Source organism: Anarrhichthys ocellatus, unplaced genomic scaffold (assembly GCF_004355925.1).
Source record: "Anarrhichthys ocellatus isolate YVR2014 unplaced genomic scaffold, GSC_Weel_1.0 scaffold6, whole genome shotgun sequence".
Lineage (NCBI taxonomy): Eukaryota > Metazoa > Chordata > Actinopteri > Perciformes > Anarhichadidae > Anarrhichthys > Anarrhichthys ocellatus.
In genome coordinates this window covers 3,857,473-3,882,173 of record NW_022280036.1, presented here as the reverse complement: position 1 = coordinate 3,882,173, position 24,701 = coordinate 3,857,473, and the positions used below count along the sequence as shown (strand labels likewise).

General features: G+C 40.3%; 3 protein-coding genes across 3 annotated transcripts; 1 reads left to right on the top strand and 2 right to left on the bottom strand.

Annotated features, from left to right (window-relative positions):
* Positions 1-5,707: 5,707 nt before the first annotated feature.
* Positions 5,708-10,651, top strand: styx (serine/threonine/tyrosine interacting protein). Its single transcript, XM_031846763.1, has 11 exons — positions 5,708-5,889; positions 6,227-6,259; positions 7,001-7,054; positions 7,149-7,246; positions 7,348-7,408; positions 7,518-7,554; positions 7,642-7,681; positions 7,821-7,871; positions 8,474-8,546; positions 9,015-9,108; positions 9,301-10,651. The coding sequence occupies exons 1-11, from the start codon at positions 5,830-5,832 to the stop codon at positions 9,372-9,374; spliced, it is 675 nt and encodes a 224-aa protein (XP_031702623.1). The 5' UTR covers positions 5,708-5,829; the 3' UTR covers positions 9,375-10,651.
* On the bottom strand, positions 9,506-13,912 carry gnpnat1 (glucosamine-phosphate N-acetyltransferase 1). The gene is given in 7 exon segments (XM_031846764.1): positions 9,506-11,477; positions 11,640-11,701; positions 12,059-12,186; positions 12,414-12,476; positions 12,703-12,775; positions 12,777-12,868; positions 13,743-13,912. Coding segments are annotated over 6 exon segments (555 nt in total). The 5' UTR covers positions 12,858-12,868; positions 13,743-13,912; the 3' UTR covers positions 9,506-11,329.
* Positions 13,913-14,284: 372 nt separating this feature from the next.
* Positions 14,285-22,948, bottom strand: LOC116383218 (E3 ubiquitin-protein ligase AMFR). Its single transcript, XM_031846877.1, has 14 exons — positions 22,768-22,948; positions 21,669-21,988; positions 21,485-21,577; positions 21,196-21,360; positions 19,541-19,696; positions 19,172-19,212; positions 18,680-18,812; positions 18,402-18,535; positions 18,159-18,269; positions 17,582-17,778; positions 17,374-17,477; positions 17,089-17,223; positions 16,695-16,885; positions 14,285-16,300 (listed from the first exon to the last, which is right to left on the bottom strand). The coding sequence occupies exons 2-14, from the start codon at positions 21,921-21,923 to the stop codon at positions 16,144-16,146; spliced, it is 1,872 nt and encodes a 623-aa protein (XP_031702737.1). The 5' UTR covers positions 21,924-21,988; positions 22,768-22,948; the 3' UTR covers positions 14,285-16,143.
* Between the last annotated feature and the right edge of the window lie 1,753 nt (positions 22,949-24,701).

The following is a 24,701-nucleotide window of genomic DNA, read 5'->3' as shown; positions in this document are numbered from 1 at the left end:
TTATTTTCTCATTGCACAGCTACTGTCTTCCTCAGTTGCTCTGCTTCCAGTGCAGCTTGTTTTAAGTAGAGCTTTTATCCAATCAGATTTCACCTCTGTGTCTCTAGGTAAGAACAGAGGCAGAGGCCTGCAGAGTCTCAGGTGAATCCCTTTGCAGTTTAAGTGAATGGGGACGATATTGTTGATTGTCATAGTGTTCAACCAATCAGATCTTTAGTTTGACATGTTGGGCATATTCTTTGACATGGCAGAGCCTTCTAGCTGGCCTACAAGTACGTGATTGGTCAGTGGGCTAGCGTGACATGTTGGGCGGTGGCAATCCCAAAACCTGCTGCCTCTGTCAAGCGGACATTTTTAGCCTCAAACGCATTAAAACGTATTCAAGAATTACAACTGGGGAGGCTCGTCTGTCTTCACTGGCATCCATGAATCGAGAAGGACTTCTTACTGGAACTAAAACGCACGGATGTACTGAACAACCGTGAGATTAAACTCTTTGTTAACAAAGAAAGGAGGAAGAACAGCTAAATAGTGAACAGCAGCTCTGGTAAGTTAACTGCGTTTGTTTTTACATCTGCAGTAGCTTTAATATGCTTGTTTATATATTATTATTTGTACAACTTGTTTTTATGAAGATGGATTTTTGTTTGGTTTAATATGTGATAGTAACCATGTCCAATGTTGCTCTGGGGACATTTTTTGCATTTTTATTTTTTATTCTATTTTTTCTTATTTTTTCTTATTCTATTTCTTCAAGTTCAATATCTGCTCTGTTATTTTATTGTACTGTATATGTTGTGCGTACTATTTTATATTTTATTTTACTGTAAAATGCTGCTGCTACATACTAATTTCCCCCTGGGGATGAATAAAGTTTATATCTATCTATCTATCTAGTACATTATAGTGTAGGATGATTGTATTGTGAAGGACACACTGCTACTACATATATTAAGTAATATTGCAGGAAGTTTGCTCAATAATAATGTGTGGGTGTCTCTTAAAAGAGCCGTTTTGGATGTGCTTGGGCATTACACGGTGTCTTGCCATGGGACCGTTCCCTCAGCAGAGAAGTAGGATGTGAAGGCCTCCCTCACCCTGATGGCCTCTCTTGCTAAGTTGTTGGCAGCGATTCTTCCCAGATCTGGCAGTGGCTCCACCTCTCCAACCGGTATGCTCACTGCAGTTGTTTGGGTGGTTTTCCGCAGGAAGTTATGCAGAACACATGTAGCCTTCACACACTTCTCTGCAACTTCTGGGTGGACCTCAATGGCTTGCCTGTACATCCTCCACTGAGAAGAAAGGATCCCAAAGGCATTCTCCACAACCAACCGAGCTCGGGAGAGACGGTAATAGAAGAATGGAAGGATGCGGCCGGGGAATGGCCTCATGAGATCTTTTCTCAGTGTAAAGGCCTCGTCAGCAACAAAGACGTGTGGCTGAAGTCCTTGGTGGTCAGCTCCTGGTAGTGGCAGGTCAGCAGGAAGTTGGAGGGTGCCAGATTTAGGAGCTTGACCAAAAGCTGAGTTGGCCAGACTCCCACCATCGCTGGTTCTTCCGTAGCCTCCGACATCAATCAGCCGGAAAAAATATTGTTCATCCACAACTGCCAGGAGAACTAATGATAATGTTCCCTTGTAGTTGATGGGGACTTTTTTTGTCTGAAGCTACTAGCGACAAATCTAGCGACTTTTTCTGGTGTTGTTGGAGGCTTTGCCGGTGTTTTGACTCTGACGTTAAAGCACGTATGTTCTGCACTGTCGTGAATGAGCAGCGGGTGCTGCCGTGAGCCCCTCCGCCGCCCAAAAGCACACACAGGCGGGTACTCTCACAGAAGCCTCGCGCAGCAGTCCCAGCTGCAGTCGTATTAGTGTATCTATAGGTGTTGAGCTTCATTTTGACACGAAACAAATAATAACCGTAGCTGTGTTTCAGCTGCAGGACAGCAGTGAAGGCTCAGGTATAAAATGCACGGCCCGCCACTGCCTGCAAGTGACCCTTCAGCTCTCAGACTGCTCTCATAGTCTGTCTTAATCAATTCGGAAATCTCGCCAGTTTCTACCCTAATTTAGATTTCAGCTGATGATGGCTCATCTTTATATATGACTGCAGTCAAAAGCAACGAATTCTGCATTAACAGTTTGACCTGATTCAAAATATTTCTCACAAGGGTTTCAGTTTCTGTGTAGACTTGACAAGTAGAGAGAAATAGTTCACTGCATAATTATATGCTGTCCCAACCCATCCATCCCATAGAAAGCTTTGATGACGAAAATGGATGCCATGCTTCTCAGCGTTTCAGCTGCTAAAAGCGGCACTGAGTTTTGTTTCACATAGAATAACTTTTTTTCTGCTGCATTCAGATTTTATGATTCATATGGTGTGGATTCTCAGATGACACAGGGTTGAGTAGAACTTGTGGTCGAACTCTAACGGGGTCAAAAGAGGCATAGTCTACTCAGACAATAAAGAAGTGATGGTATTCTGTTGTTTGTGAAATCCCATTAGCTTGTATTGCCACCATTGGGATGTGCAACAACATGGCCAGATGTTTGCTGATGTTCCCCTCTGAAATGTCTAACATTCAAAAAGACAGGGAAGTTTTATTCCAGAGCAGGACTACGAGCTGGGAAGTGAGTTATACTCCAACAATCATACTTCAACCTCGCTGCAGATATATTATATATTATCACTCTCACAGGACACTACATTTCTTATTCAGCGCCCTCTTAAATGTTGATTCAAGTAACACTATCTTATGCTTGTTGTGTTTGTAAATGAATAATTATATGTTGTAGGGTTAACGAGTTGTTCATTGGATACCGATTTGTCTGTAAAACTGTGTTTACTCTTTAATTATGTAAATCAAGTGTTTTGAATTATTTGAACACACAGTCACCATCAGCAGATTTAGTTTCAGAGCCAAGCCAGCTTTTTTAAGCACTTCATCTATTTAGCACAATGGCTTCTTTAGACATATCGTGAGGAGTTAGTACACATTCACTTTTAGCGACGTTGAGCATATAAATACTTAATTCTATTATTATTATTATTAAGTAAGAAGAAGTTACACTATACTGTAGATGTCATATATGTTGTGTTATATATGATATTTGTGTCAGGTACTTTAGAGTGCTCTTTCTCTTTCTACGTGCGTTACAGCACTATCTCCACCACTTAAGGTTTTAGCCTGACGTTGACTTATCTCTGATACAGATGGACCTAATTATTATGGTAAGCTATAAGGGACTAAGGTATAGTATCGTGGGTTTGTAGGTTTTTATTTGTTGGTTGATGTATTGTGGCATTAATGGATTTTTTTGAATGCCTTTTTTTGCATGGTTTAGTGCTATTTATGGATTATTAATGTGAAAAGACCTATTCTATTAAATGACCCTGATGATTACCTTAAATTACTCACTTAAAAGCAATCAATTTACTTTTAAAATAAACGATTGTAATTAAATGTAATCAATTTCATTTTTTTCTCAAGTGATGATCAAGCAAAGACCGTAAGGCATTAAATAATTAGGTTGCAGATATCCTGTATTTGTTCCTATTGTCAACAAATCTCGTGAGTAGACCAAGCTCAACAATGAGTTGTTCTACTAACAAGTGTTGTCTGTAAAGCCTAATACATCGTATTCTTCTGTGTTACAGAGCTCTATTGTTGTCCAAACACTATCAAAAAGACATCACCGAGCCACACTGCTGCACTGTGTGACATGTTTCTTCATAGGACAATGAACACTGGCAGTTTATTTTCAGTCAGTTTCACCTGCAGCTGAAAATAGTCTCAGACAAATTCACTACTGTCAACGACTTGAGTAGGATTTGCTAAAAACGACAGTATCCGGGTGTTACTTGGAATTACAACATTCAAGCCCAGTCGGGTAACTTTGTTGCGTCATTCCTCATTTCATTTGAACTGTCTGCTGCATTCATAATGAAGGCAGAATGTGGCCAAAGATGAGAAAATACTTGGAATTTAAAAAAAGAAACTGCATATTAGTGACTTTTTTTTAAATGTATGTATTAAATATGAACAGGGCTTAAGAGTGTCTATTGTACGTTTAGTAACACACACAGTCATGGTAGTCTATTGTTTTTTTTTTGCTCAGCTTCTTCCTCCAACATTTTTGTTTACTCTCTCCCGCTCTGTGATCCCCCTCACAACATTCCTGCTAAAGGAATCTGGCATGGCTGCTAATTTCTAATTCGGCCTGGAACAGCTGAAAATCAAAGAGCTGTTGTCACCAGGTTGTCATCGCTACAGGGAAACCATCGCACATCTCACCATTTAGGGATATTTCTTTTTAGCAGCAGGATAAAGATTTGTTAGGAGGAAATAAAGTTGAGGGAAGATAGATGTGCAAGAATATCAGGTGTTACACATTGAAGTGCATGTAATTGACATTCTTCAAAGCTTCATTTTCAGGGAGAGTAGGGGATATATCTGCCCCTGGCAGCCACTGATAAGAAATGCTGACCAGTAGTGCTGCAGAGCTATGACATGTTACTCAGACACACAAACAAATGCAATCATTGAAAAAACACACATTCAAACCTTTGCCGACTGGAGCAGTTCTGCTGTGAGATTACATCTCCCTCTGATCTGTGAAAAAGTGCCGTCCCCTCCCACGGGCCAGATGCTAAACAAAAATCACAAAATGCTACACTGTCACACAACAAACAGACAACAAACAGGTGACACGAGAGACAAAATAAACATCTAGTAATTATTCATGCACTCTGTTTTAGATCAGGGATGTTTTTTATCTGATTATTAAGCAAGAATGGATGCTAGATAGGGGTGAGAGCAGAACAATATTTGAGGAAGGAGAGAGAGAGATGCTGAATTATCTTAAAAGATTGCATGCTTTAAGCACTTAATGATACTGAATTTAAAAAATGATATCACGGCAAGGAGAGGTCGAGTAGAAATACAATTTTCCAGTTAGTCTCCTTAAAATTTAGGCTTTTCTATTTCTACAGAGAATAAGTAAGAGTGGACACAATAACACGAACATCTGTAAATGGGAAAAAAAGATGAGGATTTATCTCTACAGTAACATTAGTAGTGGATCATGTTAATTTGTCCACCAAGAAAACCCTTATCATTACTTTTAACTAACTACAGTTAGTTAATTCAGTCTTCCGATCCAGTTATCCCAATATAATGTATTTTCATTCACTTCATTCAATATCTAAATAATAACTAGCATTATTATTGTTGTTATTATTGTATCAATTTCCTTCCGGTACACTCCCCTGCACATCCCTTCTGTTTCTTTATTTAAATACACCTGTCACTTTACAGTACTTTACATTACACTTACATTTTACCTGCTTATAGTACTGTTATATGTGTGTTTGTTTGTGCACTTTATTTCATATTTGATTGTAAATTTGAATATGTTTCTATAATTTGCACTGTGTTGATTGTTTAATATATGTAATGTTTAATGTTATGCACCACCCACCATGTCAAATTCCTTGCATGTGCAACATATCTTGGCAAATAAATTCAGATTCTGATTTATTATTACAAGAAGAAGAAGAATATTGTTATTATAGATGTGTTGAACCTGACTGCTGTGCGCTTCGTAGATCGACCGCGGGACGTCGCCGTTGCTCTCGCGCTTCCTCCTTTCTACGAGTTTTGCTGTCAGCCGTGCGGTCACGTGACACATCTGTCAGGGGACAGTATGGCGGACATGCATGTGGAGCCTCAAAACAAATTGCACCGATTGTCCAGCTAGCCCCACCGCGAGAAAGCACCGATACCGCGCGTGAAGCCGGGCCCGCGGTGCCCGAACAGACAGCAGAATGGACGAGGAGAACAAACTTCAGTTCCCGTCTCTGCCCGCGACCAAGGAGGACCTTCTGGTGAGTGCACAGCAAGCCGGAGTGTGGACTGTGTCTGTCGGGCTAAACTGAGCTAACCTCCACTCCGGCGTTATTGGCTAACAGCATACACGCTGGAAAGTATATGTGTTTTTTTGGATCTGTGAAACACGATTGGGTCTTTCTTTGGATGCGCATGCGTCGAAATGTCTTCTTGGCTAACTAAACGTTACTGATCACTGTGCCAACACTGAGTAGCATCTCCAAACATTAGCCACGTATGAAATGTACACAGAGTGAACTGGTGGCCATTCCCCCCACTCTGTCTGCGACAGATTCCTCCGCCTCTAACCTTTGCTTTTACCTTCCCCTCTGACAGGACTGGGCTTATCCAATGAGACGAGACATGCAGGTATGTGAAGCGAGTCTACAGTACACTCGGCACCACATCTCTGGTCCCACAGGGTTTCATCTCCCTAGTTTAAATGATCTTTAATGTCGCCATCTCTACCAACAATAATGCAAGTTAATTCCAAACAAATGTGTGAGAAAGTGTGTTGGTATAAACAAAACATGAGTTGTCTATTTGAGGGTGTGGCCATATTTCAATAATCAACTTCTGTTGGCAAGCTATCGCTGTGATGACATGATTATGTCTTGTTTTTGGCAAAATTCAAAATAAATTACCGAAGATGCTGTTTGACGCAATGAAGAGTTTTGTTATTTCTAGATATAAGTTCAGATGATTTACTATTTTGTGATATATATATATATATATATATATATATATATATATATATATATATATCTTAAAAATATTGTTAATAACATATTAAGTCCTTGTCGGTTTCAACCATATCACACAGCGATAATTAGAGTGAACTTGTTTACAGGTCGGAGAACCCGCATTTCGAGGCTCACGTTACACACGCCGCCATGTCGTGTTATTAATGGATAAACTGAGAGAACTTTGATCCAGGTCCTCTTTGGTTGACGGTGGCTGCTAAACGTGATATTATAAGACATTCACCTGTCGTAGTAGTAAGACATGATGTTTGTGAGGAAGCTTAGTGTTATACGGAGTGAATAAACGTATTGCAGGTTTTGGGAAATGCTTGTTTTGTGACATCTTGCTCTTATCTTGTATTGTCAGGAGATATTACCGGGACTGTTTTTAGGTCCCTACTCTGCTGCAATGAAAAGCAAGGTACGTTTCAGTTACCGACAAATGCGGAGAACACGTTTCGATGCTCGTATTTTTGTACAGCTCACATTGCATCTTCTTCTTCCTCGCTGTCTAGCTGCCAATCCTTGAGAGACAGGGCATAACGCATGTCGTGTGTGTCCGCCAAGACATCGAAGCCAATTTTATCAAACCTAATTTCGCTCATACATTTAGGTGAGTAAGTTTGTAAATTTGCCGCGATCGCTCTGCTTGATGTGAGCTGTATTCTTGTGTGAAGCGCTGCTAACCAATGAACTGATGTTGTATCTTTGCAGATACCTCGTGTTAGATATTGCTGACAATCCAGTGGAAAATATTATACGATTTTTCCCTTCAGTGAGTTGCATTGTGGGCTTTTTACTTTCCTTCTTTGCAAGTGTTTCATTGACTGAAAGGCACTTTGTGTTTTGCCTGATCTCACTGTCTGTCATTGTCCTCCTAACAGACTAAAGAGTTTATTGATGGCTGCTTAGCAACAGGAGGTAAGGATGCATGCAGTTTGTCAAAAGTGTCGAGTCAAGAAAAAAGTCTTTTTTTTTAATCAACAATCTTTTGTCTTGTTCCTCTAGGAAAGGTCCTGGTTCACGGTAATGCAGGGATATCAAGAAGGTGAGGTTTGTTTTGTTGTCATTTCATAATATGATTTATCTAATTTCACATTAATTGTATCACATTATGCACTGAATTTACATTACATATAACTGCTTTTTTTTTTATATTCTTGGGTCTTCTTTATTGATTCTTTCAGTGCTGCCTTAGTGATTGCATACCTTATGGAAACATTTGGGATGAAATACCGGTTAGTGTTTGTTTTCTCACTTTTAACTATGGCTTTCTATTTCATACCATTAGAATACAAGCCTAACTTATTTAGAAATGTATGATTTAATCAAAGGATTTAGAGGCACAGTCCACTGTGTGACGACCACGTTACGCCTCGCATACATCAAGTCTTGTTTGTGCCTTCGTCAAGCATAAAGAAAGAGAACTAGATCAAATAAACTGTCTAATAGTGTGCAGGCTTAATAAAAACACACACTGAAGGCAGCACGGGGAATGAAAGTAGCGCTTGCTAAATACAGGGGAAATGTTTGCTGTGGCAGGTAAACCTTTTAAATGACATTTTCCATATTGCCACTGTCTGGTACCACTGACTTAGTGTTTACAATTCTAAAGCCTTCTACAAAGATGTCAGACAACAATAACTGAGTGACATGTAGACATGTCCAGTGACCTGCCACATTGGCAGCATAACTGTTGCAATAACAAACGTTGTAGGAAATAGAAGCACAACTATTTTCACATTTACATACAACCGGGTGTTATTCATTATTTGTTACTGTTTGCAGTGGAGTATGTCCGTGTCTGTGGTTGTAACCTCCTGCTCCATGTACTCTACAGGGATGCATTCAGCCACGTCCAGGAGAGGAGGTTCTGCATCAACCCCAATGTGGGCTTTGTGCATCAGCTGCAGGTCAGTCTTTACCTCCAGACAAAGTGCTTCAGATTCTGATTAATCAACCCGACAGTCAAAGTCAAAGTCAACACCTTATTACTCTAAATAAATGCACGACTAACTCATCTGTGGTCTTCAACCTTTTTTGGCCACATTCATTATTATTTTGTATATCTGGCTCGCACGCAATATTATGAGTCGTCTCTTTTTTTAGTGTAAATCATGACAAGCATGTGTTTGTGCACAAGGGAAGGCACGTTATTTATATTGGATGTTCTATAAATATCTCATTTTAAAGCGTAAATGCTGCATCATGTTCACACGATCTTTCATTAAAGATGAGCCAAAAGATCAGACCGCCAGCTTCTGAAGCATGTTCAGTGATGAACACACCAAAACATTGTGTGCTTTTGACTGTCCTCATCACTCGTACTGATGCTCGTTATTACAACAGTAAGAGCACTGACATGAATGTTTGTTTCCTAGGAGTATGAAGCGATCTACCTCGCCAAACTGACCATTAAAATGATGTCACCGATGCAGTTGGGCAGATCGTTCTCCTTACAGGCTGGGATGCCAGGTGTGTACATGACGCACTGCTCAGCCACACCCGTCTGCTCCGTTTCTTATTGTTCCAGATGAGCATCCCAAACTAGTGTTGACTGGCATCGTGTTATTGAGACATGGAGTAGCAGTTAGTTGTTTAACTGGGTGTGTTGATGTCTGCAGTCATACTCCCTTATTGTTTTTCATCTACACATCTCTGTAACAGGAAGCCGTAAACGCAGCCTGGAGGAAGATGAGGACTTTGGAGCAATGCAGGTCACAGCAGCACAGAACGGATGAGTTTTGCTGATATTTAGCTGTGTGGTCGCAGTGCACTAAACATCTTTTTTTTTTTCCACATTTTTAATGGGATTAAAAATGTAAATATTTGAACTTTTTCTAGGGGGAAGGGACTAGGGTGGGAGGGGGGGGGGGATCACTCGTGTCTGAGACATGGAGTACTGAAGGGGATCGAGCTAATTTGATAACTCCCTTTTTTTCTCGAGCTGTATGCACTGATCGGAGATTTTTTGCAGTTTTATAGTATTTAAAGCATTTTGCATTTGCAGCGGGACAGTATTGCAATTATGCACTTTCGATACTTGAATTTGTGTAGATGACCAGAATGGGGCAGTCGGCAAAAAGGGAAAGTAGCCAAGACGTCGCCCAGTGGAGGACATGAGAAGAGGAAACGCTAATGCCTTTATTTTGGGAGTAATAGGATTATGGACTAATATCAGGCTTAATGTGGGATAGTAAGGAATGGGGAAATAACAACTCTGCTTAATAAAAACAAGTCTGACTAAGTCCTGTTCACCTGTTGTTTTTAACATCATGACATAATGCTGTGCTTCTGAACTTTGCATTTCTGTCAAATATTTTACAATTTGAAGCAAGTTATACTTATTGTTTCAACAAACCTTTCTGGGGACCTTGCTGTGACTTAAATAGCAGCCACTGGCATGCATTCCTAGTTCACCCTCCTACACAGTGTGTGATGAGCTTTGGGAGCAGAATGCGTCGACCCGAAAGGCTGAAATCTATAAGAATTCCTTTTGGAAACAAATTTGCATTTACAACACTGACATAAATATGTAAATGAAGTTACATTAGAATTAATGTTGGAAAAGATTTGGTCAGGTTTTCCAACCTCCTTTGTATGGCAGAGGCTTACTAACCTTCTAGTGATGCATCTACCTGCTTAATGGTTTGAAAATGATACAACTATGATTAATAGACATGTCCATCCCAGAGCTCTTTTTGTACAATAAAACACTTTGTATGCATCAGCATCGCAGTACAAATGTAATTGATTTGTTTTAAGACTATAAACACAAGCAAAGAATCACGGTAGATTGTAGAATATATTATGTGTCTTACATATTTGGAATAAATTACATTAAATATGTTCCCCTGTTCTCCAGAATAACAAACTTAAATAAGAGTTAATTTACAAAGTCATTTTTATCCATTTCCCATCACAATATGTTTTACTCGTTATCACAGCTGTGATCAATTCTCAAATACCGACCCAATACAAAACGTTAAGTACCTAATTGTTCACCTCTGCCTCACAAAATATAAACTGTTTGTTCGCTACAAATATTATACATTATAACAGTCTTGATAGTAATTCTTCATGTTGTAGTATTCAAACCTTCATTATAGTCATTGAGCATTACTGTCAAAGAAAGAAAAGCCTGCTGAGACGGAGAGCACTCCGTACCATACAGGATATGTATTATTAACGTAGTAATAACTAATCACATTTAAAGAAACTAAACTTCTCTTTGGTGACTTGCCCTTGATGCACAGATCTGTGAGACCAAGTTTGAAACGACTTCCGTACAGCATACTCGGATTTGTTGTGAACTTGAGAAGCTGTAGATAATAATAAGTTATGTAGCTGCTTCAGAAATATTTAAATTTGGTTTTCCCAAGCAATTGTATTTACTGACAGTTACAGGTTAGTCTTTAGTAATTTAGTAAACAGCTATTTACATCGTAATGTACCACAATAAGACATTATATTTACAGGAACTGACATTTCTTTCTTCGGATCGGTGGGGGAAGATGATGACAGAGCTTCACGTTGGTGAGGTAGCCATTGGACTGAGCTAAAGGCTTCAACATACATTTATGCATGTTGAAATACAGGGTGAGCATTAAGGAATGGCTCACAGGTGTGGTTCACGGCCACGGCCACGGCCACGGCCCCCCCCCCCCAGAATGAAGGTTTAAAGCCGCTGTTGTCCTCAGTTGGAAAATCGACACTGCATGTAAGTCTCGTGTGAGGAGGTGTATCCAAACTTTTGGTAGAAAGCCACATTGTCAGGTGCACATTCCAGTGTGATTTTGTAGCAATTCAGTTTTTTGCTGAGAAGAGTGAGAGCTGAAACCAACCTTAAGGGACAGAAAAAAAAGAGAAGAGGAAAATGAAGCAAGATGAATCCAAAATAAGTCTCTCATATGAATCATTTTCACAGTGTTTGATTTGTGGGACAAATACAAGGATTTAAGTATCAGACCAATACAACATGTCTTTGCTCACTCAGGTCTACTCACAGTTTGCCCAGCTGCTTCCCTCTGCACACGTCACTAACTACCACCTCCTCCACCCGGCCTCTCTACAAACAAAACAGAATCAAATAGAGACGATCTTCATTTCAGTCATTTGCAAGATCTGTAAAAAAATGCATGTTCACTATTAAATTTGCATAGTTTTTAAGGAAATACAAATTGAACTTGATTTGGTTTATGGTAGTGAACTGTGTTAATAATTACTAATTATTAAGTTGACATGTGATAAATATAGCGTAACACAATGATGTTGAATACAGTCCGTTAATGATGAATATGATGTTTCAGACAGCAGTAAGAACACGCCGGTACCACGGGCATCAGCTAATGGGGATCCTTTTAATTAAAATAAATAAACATCCATTGTTAAATATAAGAGAATAGCGTGTCGGGATGTTATTTACCTTCGCACAGGAGTGGATGAATTTGTGTTCTGTGATCAATGTGGCCGTGGCAACAATCTGTCCCAGGTTGGTGTCCTCCACCACAACTATGTAGTAGTCTCCGGTCTTCTTCATGTGCTCAAACTTCTCTGGAAGACAACAGACAAAATGTTTGTTTTTTTATCTTTATTGATGTTTCATTACATAGGTTTGTATTTAAAGTTTGTTTTCTAGGATGAGGGTTCTTTTTCTTCTCAAATGTGATTTATACAAAGACAACTGTTGGAAACACTTGTGTTGTTAATGTTCTAAACTAAATAACTTCATAGTAACTTTTGTCTTTTAAAAAAGTGGCATTATGCCGAGCATGACTTACTCGTGAACTGCTCAGGTGTGACATCGCCCGTCTGAGTGAGTTGAGATAAAACCTTGAAGAATCCTGGAACACAAAAACAAAACAGTTGGTGAAAATGTCGACGTTATCCTCACTCCATCTCCATCTCTTGGAAATTCTTCATTTATCTCTCTGATAAGTTTAACATTTTCATCAACTGACCAAGCTCTACATTGGACACCAAAAAGACACCATTTTTCATGTTCTTATCTTCATATTCTCTTGGAAATACAAGTACTGGAACACGTTGTCCCTCCAGTCTCTGTCTCACCCCTGTTGAAGTCTGCCGTACAAAGCGGCCTGAGCACCAGGCCGTCCCCTGGACTGGAGGGGGAGATGGGGGGGGGAGAAGGAGAGAGTGTTGCTACTCCAGTCTAGCTCTTGAAGCAGGGAGGGCTCAAACAGTGGAGTCTGGTTTAGCAGCATTTCACAATCTGCTTAGAAAACACATGCACACACACACACACACACACGCACACATATAAACCAGTAAGTCCACACCCATAAATGCATGTATGCAAAGCATAGAAAACACGACACACTAAATAGACTTTTCATAATCCATCCAAGATCCTGCATCAGCACAGTGAGTTAACATGGCTGTATGGTCAGCCTGGATCGTATGTTTGTTCTAAGTGACACAGAACTTTGACCTGACAAATATAGTTTCACTTGGTAAAAAGTTATCATTACTTTACTGCCATGATTCAGTGGTTGATAAACCAGTTGGCAAACATGAATTAAGATGCACTTCCTCGTACGAACTTCAAAAAATGTCCTGTACATCCTCTTAATGAGTTGGTGTGAGAGTGTGAGTCTGTATGTGTGTGTGTGTGTGCGTGGTAGTTTTAAATCAGAGCCACACGCTCATAATTCCAGTTTCCATGAAAGCAACACACAATTACTCTTTAGTGGTGTCATCGTTCCCTTAATCACCAAGCCACGTAAATAACAATACGCCTGTGTCAATGGTCTTGTTAAGTGTTAAGACGGAAGGGTGTTGCCTTGGCACCAACTTGTTTTACATTTCACCAAACTGCTCATGTTGACCAAGTTCATCAAATAGTGTCACACAGTCTGGTGTTCTGGCTAGCTAACGTTAGCATCAAATCATTTGTCTAATCAGTCTTTTCTATAGTGCGCGTTAATTGGGTAGCTAGCTATACAACGTCATCTATACAGCGTCTGAATAACTACCGAGTTTATGACAAGCTCACAGCTGACGTTAAGCGTCGGAGCTGTAACTTCACGTTTCACGTTAACGTTAGCGTTACCTGCCATGCTAAGAGGTTAGCACGTTTAACTACTTACCAGTAAAAATAAAACACACACCAGAAGCGATAGTCCAGTTGAGTTCCTAGACTCGGGTAACGCACAGTGGTAACTGAGCAGTTCTACAAGTCGTGTAGGAGGAGGTTGGGCTACATCATTGGGCTGAACCAACCTGGGTGTTCTCGGCTGCCGTTTCTTCCGCATGCCGGCATGAGCCCGTATGACGTGGCCCCAGAGTGGTGGAGGTATGGGGGCGCAGCCTAATGACGTCCGATGGATCATCAAAATAAACATCACTAAACTGATTTGAACAGAAATCATTTCATATACATCGAGATTGATGTATGACTTTCACAGTGAGAGGTGCAGCTAAGTGCATCTATTTATGACGTAGTCCGTCCCACAGACTTATTGGACTAATAAAGTCAAAACTACACAGTAGGATGGACTCACTTTTTAAACACTAATCAGAAGCAGGCCTGCATCAGTCTTTGTCAGGAAAATAGAGGCAAAGAGAGTTTACATAGACAAAGCTTCAACAAAAGTGGGTTAGTTTCAAGAATAAATATGACTTCATTATATCTTGTCAAAAAGCTGTAGAAGCTCCGTTTATTGAGTCTTGTATAAACATAATTTACAAAAACTAGATTTACAGAAATTATCCATAACTGAACCATTCTTGATTTAGGCACAAAAATACAGGAAAGCTCAGTCCAAAAAAATTATTTCAGCTTTGATTAAATAAAGTAATGGTTATGAAGGAACCCCATGAAGAGGAAAATATACAATAGATATCAAAAGCTGTTAAATAACTGAATGAAATGATGTGAAAATAAAAACTGTCCAATTCTTTTTACATTTTGACAAACGTTAAAATCTGAAATTAAAATCCTATATTGCATCTTCTTACAACACCAAAACAGAGTTTGAGCAATAAAATGAACACTAAATAAAGATCACAATACTTCAGCCTTTAGTGGAAGTTCGTGGGCCGCTCTTTGGGATAAAGTGGAAGGAAACATAAGCATCTAGATTCATGCATATCTCACCTCAAACAAGAAATCAAAACGCATATAATACAGTCTCCATCTTTGTGTCCATTGATATGCCTCAACCAGCTACAGACTTGGTGAAATTTGAAAATACCAGAAGTGTTTCAAGGGCCCAGTCCATGTGGTACAATCCTGCACATTACTGCATTAACATCTTCGAGCAGCAGATGATTATGTTCCTTGCTACTAAGAATTTTGAATAAGCACTCCTCAATGTGAGTAGACAAAGTCTGCACTAATAAAACACCCTGAACATTTATTCAGAACTATTTTCATTCAGGTCATTGAATATCCAGAAATATTGAGTTAAATGGCAACTGGATTTGTTGTCAAGTCTTGAGAATGTTTTTCTACGGACAGAGCCTCTTGAGTCTAGCTGTCACAGACTTAACAATGCACAGAGCATAACAAGTCTAAATGATGGACGCAGATGACCACGGACCCCATCGACATGTATTTAGTAGAAAATAACATTTTCTGACTCGGAGAGAACTGCGTATTATCAGAGGGCAATTTCAGAAAGACTGAGAGGACGACAGCCATTGTACTTGTACAAAATGTAATACATCCCCTTTGTCGCCTATGCATCTCAAGGGGATATTATTAGAAAAACTAAGCTTCACACGCCCACTCCATGTTTAATAACAAAACCAATGGGTGGTATATTACACACTACATACAGAACAACCCACGTGGGTCAAAAACACTTTGTTTGCAGCATTATGTTGATAGGAACATTCGTATTTGACAGAAAGGCTGAACAGTGACAGTGACAGTCTCTTACTCCAAGGTAAGAAATAAAAGCATGTTATTTTTGCCTACACGTAATTCACAGTTGAAACTCATGAATTAAGAACACACAATTACATCAGATGAGTTTCTGCGGTTTCAGAAGACTATTTGCTAAACAAGTGAAAATAAAGTCTAATAAAAGAAAAACAAAACTAAAAGACCCAAACAGCTTTTATCTAGTAAAGACACCTTCTCACCCCACTCATAAAAGACTCTTCTGAATGCAAAGCATGCTCATTTCTGACAGCCAGTCCCAATCACGGTAGAAACCGACTGCCGACTGAAGCTGGTGGTTGCAATGTGTGGCACATGAATAAAGGGCAATGCAACCTTGCATTTCTTGACTTGCACCCTATCAATTTATACGATATTCCAAATACTCTGGAATCAGTGATGCAGACGCCGTTCACAACAGTCCCGCCGTATTTAGGCAGGCCAAACCAGTCCAAAGGCTATGTTTGCAATGCTTTTTAATTCTTGTTTTGAAGAGGTGATGAACCACTGACTGTGAACCAATGGGGGAGGGTAGAAATAGCTTTGTCTGTGCCTCTTGCGGGTGATGATGCGGTACTCTTCTGCTGAAGCCAATCCGTGTTTCAAGGTGCGGGGTCTTGTTGAGTTAGCATGCGTCTCTCTGCGGCTGCCGCCATGGTTCTACGCCTCAGCACAGTCAAGTTCAATTCTGGAACAATGTCCTCCTCCAGTCCAGGCAGATCCTCATCCGGGTCCTCTGGACTAGTGTTCACATATCTCCTACAGGGACCAAATGAACAACATACAGTGTGATCATGGGATCAGAAAAATGCAAGATAATGGGGGGGGGGGCAACCAGACGAAGTCTACCATTAGTGAACAAATGTTCTATTTGTTAGTTATGTGCAACTGGGCCTTTAATCTCTTCTGGTAGCCAAGTAAAGAGTCTTTTTAAGCCCTTTTAATGTATTTGTTCACAGACCAAGACGAACCCATCTCACAAGGCAGGGTCGATATTTACAAAGCACGATTTATACAGCCGAGCTATGATGTGATCACACTCCTGACCTCAAGAAAAAAATGTTTACAAAAACAAGGAAGTGTCCTTTATTTTGAATTGAAAACGTAGCTTAGCACTACTTTCTGTGAGGTAGAAAAGCAGCAGTGTCCAAACCTGCGTGCCTCCTGCAGCATCTCTTCTTTCCTCTGCTTTAACATCTTCTGCCTCTCCTCGGCCGACTTAGAGAAGCGACTTCCTCGGACCTCCATGTTGTCCGCCTCGCTGAGGCCCTGCTCAGGTGCTCCACTGGACCCGTCCTGCTCATCTGGCGAAGAGCTCGCCTGTGTGGGGGCGCGCTCTATGGCCTGAGGAAGGAACACAGATTGTTGCATTCTGTCCTTTCAAAGTAAACCATCGGAACGGGATCAACATGAAACAGAAAGCACTGACAATTGGAGGAATCAGGAAAGCATCGTTATATCAACACTGTTAGCCTTTTCGGAGGCACCGATGACATTTTGAAAAATGACACTGCTTTTAACATTTAATTAAGCCAAAGTTGATTGACCTGTGTCGGGAAAGGCACCTGGATGCGTCCCTCCAGGATGTTGTCGGTGGTGACCTCTACAGAGCGGGTCAACTGCAGATCCTGCATCACCAGGTATGAGGGCACCTGAGGGAACATCTCCTGGATCTGATGGGCCTGAGCACCACAAGGTACATCAAAGGCAAAGAGAGCAATAGAGGAACGATTTAGAGAAAGATTAGTTGGAGATGTAACACAAAAAGGTCTTAAAAACACAATATCGGTAATTTAAAAAGTATAAAAAACGTTCAGAATACATGAACTCACCATGGCCATGAGCTGGGAGTTGTTGGCCTGAGTAATGCCCAAGATATTGGTGGTGTGCATGACTTCCACTGAGAAACTGGGCAGCCAGCTGGCAATGCGAGATCCTGTGAGAGAACGTATGGATTTTATAATTCATTATCACACACACACAGCATCTGAAGTAAGGTACCTCCAGATTCATGCTCAGGTCTGTGACTGACAGACTCACCATCAAAGTGGAAGAAGTGATTGTGTTGGTTGATGTGTGGTAAAGCATCTGGAGCAGCTCCCACCGGGCCAGTGTTGTCTTCCATGCCCCCGCCCTGCTGCTGGCCTCTCGCCTGGCCCCCGTCCCCATTAATGTTCAGGGATGTCCGACATGTTGGACACGAGGTGTCCTGCTCAAGCCATGAGCGCAAACATGAGCTGGAAACACACACACACAACTCACAATGTTATTATGGCATTTATCTGCATAGAACTTGACATTAATCATTTTAGGCCTCAGGTCAACATCAGGATCAGTGCAGAACATCTAAGAACAGTTCTGCAGTCAGGTCTGCTATATATATATATATATATATATATATATATATTGCAAGACTTTGGGCACTGGCCAAATAAAGCATACTGCATTCAAGGCTGGTTTATCTGGTCGCCTGCTATTTCTGCAGTCTCACGTTTAACCATCTATATTTTGAAAGTGTTTCCAGGCTATGTATTGAGCCATGGGTCAGTGGTACCAGTAAAATAACGGACTACATAGTAAAGTCCATGCAGACATTGCTGATTTTAAAACACTTTACTTGTGGAAGAGATGGCCACAGGGCAGTTTGCGTGCTGTCAACATGGTGTCCCAGCAGATGGCACAGTCATCATCATTAGCTGTCAGCTCCTCTGCAGTAGCAACTGCAAACCTGCAAACAATAAAGGGCACGTACAAATAATGATGAAACAAGTAATGATCAATAATTTAAATAAACAAACAAAGAACTGCAAAACCATGGAGGTAACAAGGGGAAAATAAATAAATCAAAATGTATCTTCACCTGGCCTCCATGTTGTTGATGACACGAAGGTAGTTCTTGTGTCGGCGGACACGGCGCTGAACCTCATGGAAGAGATACCGCAGCTGCATGAAGATAACCAAGCTCGCCATGGACAGCCAGATATTTCCAAAAAGCTAATGCGGGACATATGGACAAAAAGATTAAAAATCCGATGCGAGGGTCCAAGGACAGAGGATGTTTTATTACAGATTGTAATGCCCTCTGAGGAACATTTGTGATATTGGACTATACAGATCACAGTTTCCTCTGTGTCGTACCAGCATATGGATATGGTGCATGAGGTCCAGGAAGAGCATGGTCAGCTCCATGACGAAGTCTGTGTAGTAGACATACGTTCCCTTACTCTCCCAGGTCCCTGGGTGGTTCAGATCCCAAAGATGAATGGCATATCTGAGGGGACATGCAAAACTCCATCAGGCCATGAAACAGAGGTGGTATTTAGACAGTGCGGTGGACAACGTGGTACTCAACTTGGATGGGGATTGGAAATTCAGATGGTGTAAAGTTATCATGGTACAATTAAACAGGTAGCATTGCAATCAGAAGCAACATCAGAAGTATCTATGAGCGCCTTGGCTGATTAGAGTAGTTTATATTGCTTGTATAATCCAAACCACTCTCTTTGGGACAAAGAAGCCTTTCACAGTAGAACGGTGTAGCTAACATTAGCCCCTGATTCTTAATCTGCTATGTCATCCGTTGTGCTGCAATGTGCACACATTTGTAAGAAGGCTTAGAAAGAGACGTACCGCATGATGACATGGCCAGTGCGCACAGTCACCAGCAGACACTGAGGAGGAAAAGGGTAACTGGTTAACACAATGTAATTCTCCTAGACCTCTTTCATATAGATATGGATAACGGTCCACTTTTCCTGCTTTAATGTCCAATTATCTGCCATAAAATAACTTAGCAATGTTTACAACATGGCACATGAAACACACCCAGCTCCATTTACACATAAGCATGCGAAATAGAGAAAACAAAAAGAAATACATGAAATACATGGGCCTAACCAAAAGCTTGAACGATATCAAGAGTCAAGATATCAAGATATCATCATGCCTTTGTCCACACATTGGGACCCATTGTACACCGTTGTGGCTCCAGGTTCTTACCTCTGCTGCCATAAAGGAGAAGGTGTGCATGCCATGGGAAGCTCCCAGCAGACCACCACAGCCCACAGCCAGCCCACAGCAATCCAACAGCAAGGAGACCAGCAGACAAAGCACTCGTACATGGCTGTTCATGGGAGTGGAGGGTGAGAAGGACAGCTGGAGGGAAGAACATGTGAATAATAAGTTCATCTCCCAAAGTTCTTTCCATTTCGTTATGTCCTAAAGTTTATGGGGAGGTTGTGCTGGTTTAATAAAGTTGAAAAGTCGTAACTATTTGGGAGTTCATAGCAGATTTCAATTGGCAAAGGATTCCGACAAAGTGTTTTGTTTTAATGCTCATAATCTCATAGTGCAGATCATTTTGGCATTTAAAGAATATCATTTGTGAAAGAATACAAAATCTGCATGTGTCAATGAACTATTCCTAAATCAAAAGAATTGATTCAGCCACCAAAGAACCTATGGCTTTTTGTTAGCCTGCTCACATATAGACACACGTGTTTCAGCTTCAGGCTCAGAAACAGACTCAGTTCTATTGTATTATTAACTGAGAGGAAATATTTTCTTTCAACCTTTCCCTTACTAATGTTACACAACCCATTTAAATCAATAGAATACTCACACAACCCTGGCAACATCTATATACTGGCAAACAAGGCGTAAGACTGTAAACTGACACGTTGTGTAGTACCTCATTACAAACAGTCAAACAGTTGAAATAAACACGTCTTGTTCCCCCAAAAGCTAGTACCCACAGAAACAGGAATGAAGGCCGCTAGGCTAAGACGACGAACAGACTGTAACCTAAAAAGAACACGCATGAATGCTTATCTATAGCCAAAGCTGAGAGACCGAAACAAAGACTTGCAGTCAGCAAACAAACTGGTACATTTCTAGAGCATGGCAGGCAGAAGTTACCCTCTGGTACACTATGCCAGTCAGCATTACATCACAGACAACATACCAACTTAATGCCCATTATAAATGTCATTGCTTTTAAGTGCTAAGGGGGTTGATTCAATTTGATATTTTGTTTTCCCCAACATGCACACCACAATCTGATACAGGGATGTGTCAATCAGCAGCCCAACATGCCAGCCCAAGGAACTATTAATAGATCCAGAGCGGAGAAGAGTACGGTTACTCCCCACGACTTATAAGAGCGCACTATAAAGTTTGAAAGTGCTACAGATGTCGTCAATCGCCGGGCCTCTGCCTAAACTAAACCGTCTGAACAAATAAGAGCTCTGTAGCTACCCATGACAAATCTACTGAAGAGATTGTTGTTTGCAAAGCAGAAACTAAACACTTTTAAAGATCCTTAAGCAGACTATAAAACTATGTAAGTGTGGAAAATCATTTAGTGGCTCATCCACAAATATCATGCGTTGACTTGTTTCCGATATGTTCGTCTTGACAACACTTCGACTTTGTATCGTAGACTGACTGGATGTTTGGACAACTAGCACAATATCATTAGTTGTTGTAGCTATTCTCAGTTGAATTGGAAAACATGTGATGAGAGAATATTTGGAACGATAAGAGACTCATAATGTCAATAATTCAATAAATTACACAAGTCATAAACCATGGATAGGGGTACTAGAGTGAGTTATTAAAAAAAGAAAACCAATGGTGTAGGTCATACTACTTACATATTCAAATCGGTCTTTGCACAGCTGCACCATGAGGTGGAGGAACACCAAGGCAGAGAACCACAGACACCACATGACCACCTCCTCCACCGTCTGCACGTTCAATACCCCAAAGATGAAAATGAACTTGTAGAAGATGAAGTTCCAGAATTTATCTTTCAGGTGCTGAGGAATAAACACGGGGCAAATCAGATGCATTCTTTTTCCTGATAGGTCTACACTTAAGTAGAGCAGCTTAATACCCCGGGCTTGAAAGTACTTGTATTCATTGTTCAAGACACCGACTCACCTGCTTCTCACTAACTCTGAGCGGGCCAAACACTACATACTGAATCATTTTAGCAATTAACATCAACAAGCAGCAGAATGTGTTGACCAATACCTAGAGGAGAACAGGGAGTAAAGAGACAATTAGTTCTCATAAGAACATAATCTTATCAAGCAATGCAAATTAATAACTGGATGACACTTACCCATACAAAGAGACTGTCAGTGGCAATAGACCACAGGATAGTGGTTGTCAATTCTGTGTTAATAATATCATTGTTTAGATGTTCCAGATCCCCTTCAGTTGGAACTGGTGTTTCATCAGTTTCCAAGACCCCATACCCGGGATCAGTCACAGTGTTGTAGGCACTAAAGAGGCTGCCAGCAAGCAAAGCCACACTAAGTGCGGTGTAGGTCTGCAGGCTAGGCCAAGGAAACCTCTCCAAAAAAAGCAGAGGCATTGCAGGGATTACGGTCCACTTCTCAACTTGTGAAAATAGTGTTTATCCCGATCCACTAAAACGACCTGTGAGGGCAGAAGTGAGTTAACGTTAGCCTATGGTACAGCAAACATACAGATGTGTTAGCCTATGGTACAGCAAACATACAGATGTGTTAGCCTATGGTACAGCAAACATACAGAAGTGTTAGCCTATGGTACAGCAAACATACATTAGTGTTAACCTAGGATCGTGGCTAAATTGTGTTAACCTAATGTGTTGTAAGTGATTTAGTAATGATTTTGAAATACGCGTGCAAGGTTTTAATGTTAGTTTTCAAGAACTTCGCAGAATGATTTTAGCTCAGTGTATTAAGTATTATTTGATTAAAGAATGTGTCCACATACTGACATCAAGTCAAATGTCTCACTTGAACGCTACATGTGGCATTTAACGCTATGTAATCGGACATGGCTGTGGGGGAAACGTACTTCAAACCGAAGAGGTTGGGAACCACTGTGCTAGCTAACCTACTCTCAGTTCTCAAGCAAGGCTAACACGTTAGCTCAGGACAGTTAGTAAAGGTGCAAATTACCCATGAATTGAACTGTCGTTGATGAAATGTAAGAGGTTCAATCAGCCAAACAACGTGAAACCCGTGGGCAAGGGATCAAACTGGCTAACGTCAACGTTACCTAACGTTAATAGCAATAGAAGTAACGCTAAATACGAGTTAACGCCCCTAACGTTAGCTATTTACATGGCTAACGTTACCTCACACTAGCTTATTCGTTAGCTAACAATAACAACGTAGCTAGCCACAGTTGAGCACCAAAAAACAAGCTTGTATTAAATCGTCACTTACAGTTTGTCACAAATGTAGATTTACACAATATCCAGCGCCCCTCGTCGAAGCCAGTGCTGTACTTTTAGTGCAGCTGCACTGAGAACATCGTAGTTGTCAACATCGTCATTTTTATTTCATCGAGAAGGCAGTTGAGCTGGCTGAGTAGCGTTCTTCTTCGCCTTCTTCTGCTTCTTCTTCTTCTTCTCGGTGCGTTATGGCGGTTGGTTAACAACGTGATGGTGCATTACCGCCACGAACTGGTGTGGGGTGTGGATTGGGATTCAAACTATTCACAAATTCTAATAATGAATAAAAGAAAACATATAAGATATATCATCTTCCTGAAAACAAATTAGTATTATGTATGTATTTTTATATATTTTTTTATTATTTAATTTTAATTTGTGTTGAGACATTATTGTTTTCTCTCTTCAGGGTCTCCTACGGTTTCTGATCATAACTACTTTTCTTTAAATTCTGCATCCACCTTCCTGTTGTCTCTTCTCTTCTCTTCTTCTACCACCTGTCTATCAGCTTATGCTTAACTGTGGTCTTCATTGCCGGTTTACTAAAGGGCATTGCAATGTTTTGCACATTTGTCAGCTATTTCATTTCTTTGTATGAGCTGTTATCATATTTATGTTGAAATCTGGAACTATCTTTTCATGAAATACCAGTTTTGTCAACTGAGTTCTTTGAAGACATCAACATAGACATTATATATATATATATAGGTATTTATTGTTAGTGTATGTATCTTTTTGCCAAGCAATGGGAGATAAAGTCAGAAAGTATATCTATGGTAGTTTTACTGGGAGTAGAACAGTTGGACTATAATGTTTATTTCAGTTATTTATTTGCTTTCTGCTCAATGGTCCATCCAAGAGTTTTCATCCCCCTTCTCTCCTTTTCCCAACAGGTTTTCAGTCTTGTGTTGGATGATCTTCATGATGTCCTTTCAAATCAACCCAGTACTTTGAAGATAACTGTATTATCGTTACTACCAGGGGCATTTCTCCCGTTTCTAATGCTGGTGTTGTGTTGTTCTAATGGTTATAATGGCACCTGACCAGAAGGCAGCTGACTGAGAGGAGCCTTCTTCTTCTATGAGGTTTCACTGTTTTAATGGTTTTACTGCCATCTTCTGGAGTTAATTAACTTCCATAACATGTTCTGCTCTGTCCACTTCCAGCACCCTCCACTGTGCTCTTTAATATTGTTCCTGTTAGTCCTAATCCTTCAGTGTCTTCCATCGTGTCCTTTCTCTCTGACATTAACTAACAAACATGTTTTACAGTTTGTGGTACCTTAAAGTGACAGTGATCAAAAAACTGGTTGGATGATTACCTAAAATGTGAAGTGTGTCCCATTCTTTATCTATTCACTGTTCTTTTATATTTACTCTCCTGCATTCACCAAGTAATACAAAAATGTAGCCCGGCAATAAATGTCATTTAATAAAGGTTCTTATATTCTGTTTTTGTTGAGAGACCGTGAAAGAGCAGGTGATAATTAAACTCTTTTTGTATTCTTGAAAGATTAAAATCTCTGAGAGCAGTGTAGAAGCAATCAATGTTAATCTATACATTCAAATGTGCATTGAAATGATGTCAGAAATGCCCAGTTTTAAACATGTGCAGCTGCAAGAGGAATTCATAAATAACATGAGCTATAATTCATTTAGTTACACCATAAGCTGATCACATTTCATAAATAAAATGTGTTTAACTTAAAATATCATCGATTTCTGTAGCTCTACCTTCAGTATGATGAGTAAGAGATCACATGGAAACACTGCACTGATCTTCAAATCAGAACCACATGACTTGAAGGAAGCTATTAACAAATCAGGCCTATACTTCAGAAATGTCCTTAACAATATATACATGATGTGTGTAAAAGTTAAAGACAATGGAGGATAGGCTGTTGTGTGTATTAGATCAAATATTCCA